General features: G+C 58.3%; 1 protein-coding gene across 1 annotated transcript; it reads left to right on the forward strand.

The window, feature by feature from the left end:
- Window positions 1-5,259: 5,259 nt before the first annotated feature.
- On the forward strand, window positions 5,260-8,047 carry LOC106492912 (C-C motif chemokine 19-like). Its single transcript, XM_067316381.1, has 4 exons — window positions 5,260-5,317; window positions 6,582-6,705; window positions 7,078-7,174; window positions 7,982-8,047. The coding sequence occupies exons 1-4, from the start codon at window positions 5,260-5,262 to the stop codon at window positions 8,000-8,002; spliced, it is 300 nt and encodes a 99-aa protein (XP_067172482.1). The 3' UTR covers window positions 8,003-8,047.
- The last annotated feature ends 205 nt before the right edge of the window (window positions 8,048-8,252 follow it).

An 8,252-nucleotide genomic window follows, 5' to 3' on the forward strand; every position in this document is an offset into this window, starting at 1 on the left:
ATGTGAGGGGCATGTGAGCTCTGACTGCAGCTTCAAGGTGGGTTTTGGTGCTCTCTCTGTGCCAGTTCTGCAATGTCCGACGAGGGCTGAATGCACAGCAGCTCTCCCCTGTCCTCTCCCTAGATGGTTATTTTCATGTAATCTGCAGGATGATAATTGCCTCTGGAACCCTGTTCCCCTTTCAGATGGGGTTAGGAGAGGGCTGTGGGTTTGAGTTATTAAGTGGGACATCCAGATGCTGAGAGACTTGGCATATCCCCCCCTCTCCCCCCCCCCCCACTGCCTCTCCTGGCCTCGAGAGCAGAGAGGAGGTGGGCAAGTGCTTGGCAGATGATAGGGACTCCCACCCTTCCTGCCATGGGGTCCTCCCCAATTCAGACCACCCCTTGGCACCCATCGTGTCCTAGAGATCCCCCGGCCTGGAGCCTCCTCTCAACCCTTTCTTCACCTCTGTTTGATCCCAAGTTTCCTCCCTTCCCCACCCTTTGTCCTGCTGACTGGAGCCCCTCAGCAAACCCATTCCTGCTGGCTTTGGCATGTTCTCCTGCTGCTGGTCCTCCTTTCACCTGCTCAGAGCCCCCAGGCCCCTCCACTTCCCTCCTGACCCGGTGAGGATTGCAGACCTTCTCCAGGGCTGCATCTCTGCAAAGGGCAGTGGAAGAGCCACCATCCACCTCTGAGGACATCCTGCAGCAGGGCCAACATGAGCCATGTCCCAAAGCCCCAGGACTTTCATTCAGTCCTTCATGCTTTAGACCAGTCCACCAGCAAGTCTAGGGTGCAACCACACCTGTCATCCGTCGTGCCAAGCCACATGGGGGATGACAAGGAAATAGCTGAAAGGCTGGTTTTGCACAGATACGAGAGCCGCTCCCCAGCCACCCCCTCCTGAAATCTTGCAGAGAGGTTGCAGCGAGGCAGACAGGCGGTGCGATGGCTGGGAGCCAGGGCTGGGGACATTGCTGGCCACAGCGACTAAAAGACGCCAAGCTGAACAGGCACATCCCACAGCAGCGCTCCTCCATGGTCAGGCAGCCAGTCTGCTCCGGGATGGGAAATCCTGCAAGGGGCATGAGCGTGTTTGCAAGACTGCTGCTTGCTGCCTTCTGCGTTTGATGTGTTACACCTGAGCTGTGTCCGGCAGGGAAAGGACCAACACTTGTGCAGCTCCCCTCTCCATCCCTGGCCATCCTTGGATGAGATGCAGGTGCCCGCACCCAGCTTTGAGATGCTCCAGGAGATCTCTCCTAGCTTTCATCATCATTATGTCATCACAACGGCAGTGCTGCAAGGGTTCTCCAAGGATATCTGCAGGAAGCACAGGTGAAGCCTGACCAGCCGTCCGTGAATGCCCAGAGCATGGGGAGCAACCAGTGCCAGGCTTGTGCTCAGAGCCCCAGCTTTCCTGAAGCAGGGGAGGAGGAAGAGGGAGAAGGAAGAGACACACGCAAAGGTCCAAGGCCGCTGACAAGGATGGAGCCCTGAATGGAGATGAGACCCCCTCCCATCACCACCAGCAAGAGTCATGCACGTCCCCAGATTCCCCAAGGGCTTCCAGGAGAATCTGCAGGATGCTACAAAAATACCTCTTGCCAAAGGATCTGTATGTTGCAGAGACCTGAGGAGATGGATGCTACCCTGGGCAGGTCGAGTGGGACACAGCTTAAAGGCCTTGGCTCTGCTGTCCATTGCACCTGGGGACCTCAGCATTAATGACACTGAAGGCAACAAATGTCAACGACAGAGGGGTACTCGTGGAGCGGGAATTGGGGCCTTTAGCATCCCTCTTAACCAGACCTCCAGGACCATCTTTGCTTCCTCTGGGCAAAGGCATAGCTGGCTCATTTCCTTCTCTAAAAACCCCATTTAAACCAGACCAGCCGGACTCCCCTTGGCTAGAGGAGACCCAGCAAGACAGCAGGGCCCTGAGCCCCATGGCCGGCTGTGACCCCAGTCCCCAGGCAGCACTGGGGACTGTGCAGGAGGCCCCCCTGCTGCCAAGCTGCCGTAGTGGATACAAAGGAAATCAAAGCAGCTGTGATGGCCCAGTATTTCCCAATGAGGCAAACACAGCCAGGCCAGATCCTGCCCCAGGGACTGGCTGTGCCTGGAATTTGCTGGAATTCCCCCTTTGCCCTTCCCAGCTCCCTTGCTCAGATGTGGAAAGGAGACTACTGCAAGACCACGTCAAGCTCCAGGGCTCCAGGAGAGTGCTGGGGGGATGCAGGCAGTGTGGCTGGTCCTCCCCGAAGAGAGCCTGGGGACGGAGGTGCTCACACAGCCTGTTTGCATTTCGATGAGTTGCATTTTACATGGGCATCCCACCTCCCTCACTGTTTTCACTTTCATTAGCAAACGCCTTATTGAGGCTGCTGCAGGGATGGATGCTCAGGGATGTGTCTGCCTGCAGTGCAGCTCCACGGGGCTGGAGCTCTTGCGCTCTGGACAAGGTTTCAGCAGGCCACTGCACACAACACTCTCCCCTGTTCCCAAATAGTGTCAGATCCCCTGTTCATTCCCTACCAGTGTGTTTCTCAAGAGCCTGCATCCCCAAATATCCCCTCTTTCCTGTCTGCTGCCTCTCTTCTGGCCTGTGTACACCACACTACTTCCCCGCAGCTCCTGACTCAGCTCTGCAAGGGGGTTGGGGACATCTCTGCATACCGCAGCGATGGACTTCAAAGATGACCATTCGCTTCTTAGAAAGCCTGCTGACCCCAGCGTAGGGGGGGAAACCCACCACATCCCCCTTTCACAATGCCAGCGGAAAGTCCCTTTCCTCACCCTCCAGTGCCTTTGCTGGGGAGCAGGCCGTGCTTTCACCCACTTGGCACGCAGACAGCTCCCGGCAGGAGGCTGAGCCTCTCTTCCCCGAGCATGTGTCAGCAGGAATTGCAGGTGGCTCACGAGCAGGAGTCCCCGCCTGGTGGCTCAGGTCACCGGCAGCTGGAGGAAGTTAAGGGGTTAACCCCCAGCGGGATGTATTCCCAACAGCAGACACTCGTGGCTACCCCGGACCCAGCTGCGGCCAGGAGCCCCCTGTGCCAGAGAAGTGGCTGGATCAGAGCCACTTGCCATGGGGGACATGGACCTCAGCATTGCCTGGAGGTGGTTCACGTGAGGGGACCCACAGCGTCCTCAGCAAACCTGCCAGCCCCTGGGCATGCTCCAGCAGCAGCAAAACCCACTGAACGTGCAAGGAGCCGAGGGTTCATCACCAGCTCCCACCGCACTGCTGCGTGTGTGACACCACTCCGGCAGAGCCCCTCTTTGGGAAGAACGGGCTCTGGGTTAAGAGAGGTTGTTCCTGGCAGTCAGCAGCCAGGAGCCGTGATCCTCCCTGCCGTGGGGTCTCCTTGGCACAGCCCTGGGAAGATCTATGGAAACCAGGACCTAGAGCCAGCCTGCATCCCCAGAACTCCCAAGGAGGCTGGGGCCGATGACTGATGCTAATCCTCTGCTGCCTGAATTCCCTCTCTGTCAGCCAAGATTTCTCTCTGATAAAGAGGGTTTGTGAGCGATAAAAAGGAGGCAGGTGATGACTGAAGTTAATCTAGTACATCCTGTTTTTACTACTTGTCTTGCCCGCCAGCTCCTTCCTAACCTGTTTGGCATGGGGATGGCCTGCTGTGGCATGGGGAGCAGCTGGACATGGGGCTTTGGCGCCTCTCTCCCACGGTGGGAGCCTGTGCTGGTGCAGGGACGGGAACACCTCAGCTGATGTCACAGCTGAAGTCTCCTCTCGCTTCTTACTGCGGATTGACGAAGGGGCAGAGCTCACTATCTGCGGGACTCGTATGTCCAAGAAGAGCCCAGGGAACCACCGACCTCCTCCAGTCCCAGCCCTGTGGCTTGTCACCAGGTGGGTGCTTGTCACTGTGGAAGGGCTCTGCAGCACTCCCCATCAAGGAGCAATGAAAGGCCAAGGCTGGAGCAAGGGAGAAGGTGGAGGGACGAAGACCTTGCTCCAGGGTTTGGCTACCTTCTCTGGGAACATTTTTTACTGGTAGCTAATGGGAATTTCCCCTGATGCAACTTGTGCTGCTGCCTCCCATCCTGTCCCTGGGCCCCTCCAAGTAGATCCTGGCTCTGGTGCCTCTCCAAACCCACATCAGGCAATTGCTGACAGCAAGGAGACCCCCTTCACCTTTCCTTCTCCAGGCTGCACAGACCCATGGCTCTCAGCAACCCATATGTCGCCTATCAGGGCTGAAGCAGGCTGGTTAAGGGACCTCACCACAGGAGGTGCTGGCCCTGTGATGATCCATCTTCTCCAGGAAACACAGGCCCTGAGCGCAGGTTTGCAGTGCAGGTTTGCAGTAGAAGTGCTGGTCTTCGCCCCCTGCATCACCTGCACAGCCAGGGAGCTGCTCTGCAGTGGTGCAGACAGCCTCCACAGGGATTTCTGCTCTTGTGTCGAGAAACCTGTCTCCAGAAAAGTCTGCGGTTGCCTTTGGCTGCTAGCCTGTTTGCCGGGACACCTGGGAAGCATGCTGCCTTTCGGCACATGAGCTTGTGGCCTCGGATCAGAGCATGCAGGCCAGGTCCCCTCCCTGCCAGCATGGGCACGGAGGTGACCTGGAGCTGGAGTGGTCGAACGCTGGGCTCTGGATGCACCAAGCACCCAGGCTTTGGGGAGGGCAGGAGGAGCCAGCTGGGTCCTGTGACCAGGTCGGGGGGACCCAGGGGAGCAGGATAAACCTCAAGGGCTGAGCAGTGTGGCAGGTTCCCCCCAGCACAGAGATGTACCTGGGGAGAGGGGCTGAGGCAAGTTGTCCCCCCGGCCTCAGAAAGGTTGATGAGGGCTGAGCCATTTGGGAATGCCTCAGAGATTTCTTGAAGGAAGGACTGGGAAATGTGCAGGATGAGACCCCAAATGGGCCTGCCCTGGGGTGCTTTCTCAGGGTGAGGGGACACCAGGGCAACCCTGGCTCTGGCCAGCAGGCCCTGTGGCCAGGCTGCCAGCAGCGAGGAGGGCAGGAGAGTGTTTGCCTCCGGGCTGGAGAGCAGCTGGCTGCAAGGAAGGCAGCTGGGACCTTCGGGAACTGTTCGAAGATTGAAATACAGCCTCTGGCAAGACTTGTTGCAACTTCCCACCCCTCTTCTTCAAAAGAAAGTGAAAGCCACGGACTGGAAGGATAAATAGGCAGTGGAGCACCAGTATCAGAGTGCAAGGAAGCAGTGCAGAGCTCTCACCTCTCCTGCCCGGAGGACCACTGCTGGCTCCCAGTGCATCCTCTGCCCGAAGTCAGCGGCAAAATGCATCACCTGCATCTGCTGTACCTCAGCCTCCTGATGCTGGGACGTGTCCTGGACGGTAAGAGGGAACCTCTCAGGGTGCTTTGCTTGCAGAAGGGAGAGGAACCAGCTTCTTGTCCCCTTTTGGGTTTCCAACAGACATTTAGAGGGACCCATCACTGGGACTCTGTCACAGACCTCCTGAGTCCTCTGCTTGTATCCTATTCCAGAGGGACTCTATCCTGCTCAAAGTCCAGGAAGGATCCTGCAGGGCGTAAGGGGGGAAGGCTGGGCTTGGAAAAGGCTGTGGAGCAATCCTGCCTCCCAGTGCCCTAGCCCAGTCTGTGCAGACCAGGCTGGGATTGCCTCAGCCCCATATCTCCCCGCTGGAGCAGGACTGCTGCGGGCCCAGCACCCCTGGCACACCGGGGGAAATGTGTTCCTCCCTGGCACTGGAAGCGAAGCTGCCCCTTTGGTGTGGGGTAGCCCAGGGATGAGCAAGTATCTCCCAGGTCTGCAAGGCTGCAGGGAGTTATAGGCATCCCAGGGCATTGCCAGCCCTGCTGGGCATTAACAGTAAATACTGCAGTTGCTTGAAAGATGGCTGGGATCCCCTACCCTGCCACGAAGTGCAGACAGACACGTCCCTCAGCTGTAACAGGACTGATCGGCGTCGGGTGGGCTGGTAATAGGGTGATTGCAAAAGCAGGTATAGCTTAAGCAAATACAGGCAAAGTCATTCCCGGCCCCTCGGGGACAGTGTCTTCAGTGCCCCAGAGCCAGGCGAATGCCTTCATCCTGCCCTGCCCAGCTGGCAGGCGCTGGCTCTGCGGATGCAGAGGGAGCCATGTGTGCAGAAGGGGTGCCCTCCTCCAGCCTCCTGTTTCTTGCTTTCTTTGCTTTCTGTCGGAAGGAGGCAAAGGGCTCCCAGCACAAGGGAGTGGGTCCAATAAAACTCAAGTGTACATTTGCGACCAGGACTGTGTGCAAGGGCACGACTCGCGGCGGGGGTGGAAGCGCTGAGCTCTGCACTGAGCTAGCATGGGCACCATCCTGCTCAGCTCCGCGTGGGGCAGCCCTGTAGCATGTGGGCCCACGGTTCACATAGACTCCGAGTCCATCTGCTTAGACAACAGCAATATTCCCCAGCCAGAAGTCACTCCTGCTTTTCATACTCCAGCCCAATTTGTTGCTCCTGAGCTCAGAGAACTCACTCCACAAGCGCTGGTCCCAAGGGGACCGGGGTGTAGGGAGCTCAGACTGGCAGGATCACCTGGGGGTGGTGAAGCGGCAGCCGGCCTGTGGGGAGCAACTTCAGCCCACATGTTATATTCCTCCCCTAGTGTCCAGCGGGAACAACGTCGTGGACTGCTGCCTGCGGACGAGTGAGAATCTCATCCCGCGGCGGATAGTGCAGGACTACTGGATACAGCTGGTGCAGGATGGCTGTGTCATCCCCGCCACGGTGTAAGATGCCCGGGCTGGCTGTGCCCCAGGGAGGGATCCTGCAAGGGAGGGAGGCCAAGCAGGGTGGAGGGACAGTGTAGAGAGACACGGGGCTGAGTTTGGAGGTGAGGGAATGGGAAGGGATGGGGAAGAGAAGGGAAGACCCTGGAGGTCAGAGGCCCAAACAGAGCAGGACAGACCTGCTGGGAGGGGAACACCTGGGAAAAAAAACAGGGAAGAAACTCATCTCGAGGCAGGGCAGAGGAAGGCAGTGCTTTGCCCTGCATCCTGCACCAGGGCAGTGGCGGAGGCAGCGGGTGAGAGCTCAGGCCCTGCTGGAGCATCCCCAGGGCATCCCGCTCAGGTCTTCTTTTTTTTCTGTGGGCCTGGCAGGTTCATCACCACGAGGGGCAAGCGCCTCTGTGCCCCCCTGCAAGCCCCATGGGTGATTCGCCTGCGAGAGAAGCTGGATGCTAGCTCCACCAGGAAGGTAAGAGCTGGCCCTCGGCCTGCCTTGGCTCAGCTCCGTGGCTGGACATTGGGGCAGCCTGTGGATAGGTTTAACCTGACACCAGATAGGATTTTCCCAGTCTGATCGGGGTGCCGGTCAGAGCCAGGGGGCTGTTGCAGCATACCATGGATAGGCATGGATAATTCGTCTCAGTCTCCACCCCTCCTCCCTCAAAGTGGGACCAGTCTGTGTCCTCTGCAATCCTTCTTCCACCCCTAAATAAAATCTGGCCCTGCCACTGTCGTAAATACCTTCTGTCAGGCTGGGAAAGGCAACTGCCTCCAGGGCCTCCTTGGGCTGAGACGCAACATGTACATCTCCACAAGGACAAAGGGGCGGTTTGCAATGGGTTTAGTGGGTGCTCTGCAAGTCCTCACAGGCATGTCCATGACCCTGGTGGCAGGCAGACCCCGTCAGGTCCCAGCTTGCCACCCTGCCCCAGAGATGTGGCACTGCTGTGATTTGGGAAGGCCGGGGAAGAGGAGCAAAGCAGCCCTCACCTTTTTGGCTGCACCTCTCTGCATCTTTTTTGCAGAGTTTGGTTTCCCACAGCAGCGCCCATCCCTTGGAGGTCCAGGAAATTGAGATGCCAAGAGAGACTGTGCAAGGATGCCCAGGCTGAGGCTGTGGTGCTTTTGTAACCAGATGCACACAGCCATCCCCTCCGCTTTGCCACCGTGGCTTGGCCAGAGGAGGAAATCCCCAGTGACTGCCCAGACCCCAGGGAAGGAATTCCTGCCCCTGAGGCATCACACTCACCCGCTGCTGGGTTTTTCACTTCCCCAGGCCAAATATCAGGGCGTATAGGTTCCGAAGAAGCCTGTGGCTGGCCCCGATGCCTGTAGCTGGGACCAGCTCCCATCTGTGAATCTGAAGCTTGTGAAGCCGGCCTGCTTCCCTTTCCAGGCGCAGGGTACGCGGCCGACCCTCCTCAGGACTTGTGCCAGTGCGCGGGACTCCACAGAGCCCTGCCTGCTCTCTCTTCTTTGCTCTGTCTCTGGTGTGATTGAGAAACCTGCGTCAGGCTGAGTCAGGGGCTGCTGGACTGAGCACTGAG

This window comes from Apteryx mantelli, chromosome Z (assembly GCF_036417845.1).
Source record: "Apteryx mantelli isolate bAptMan1 chromosome Z, bAptMan1.hap1, whole genome shotgun sequence".
NCBI classification, from domain to species: Eukaryota; Metazoa; Chordata; class Aves; order Apterygiformes; family Apterygidae; genus Apteryx; species Apteryx mantelli.

Bases quoted from the DNA above. Each gene is read 5' to 3' on its own strand.
- LOC106492912 (XM_067316381.1), top strand. From the start codon at position 5,260: ATGCATCACCTGCATCTGCTGTACCTCAGCCTCCTGATGCTGGGACGT. The intron at 6,706-7,077 runs GTAAGATGCCCG...TGGGCCTGGCAG, and splicing joins TGTGTCATCCCCGCCACGGT to GTTCATCACCACGAGGGGCA. The intron at 7,175-7,981 runs GTAAGAGCTGGC...TCACTTCCCCAG, and splicing joins ATGCTAGCTCCACCAGGAAG to GCCAAATATCAGGGCGTATA.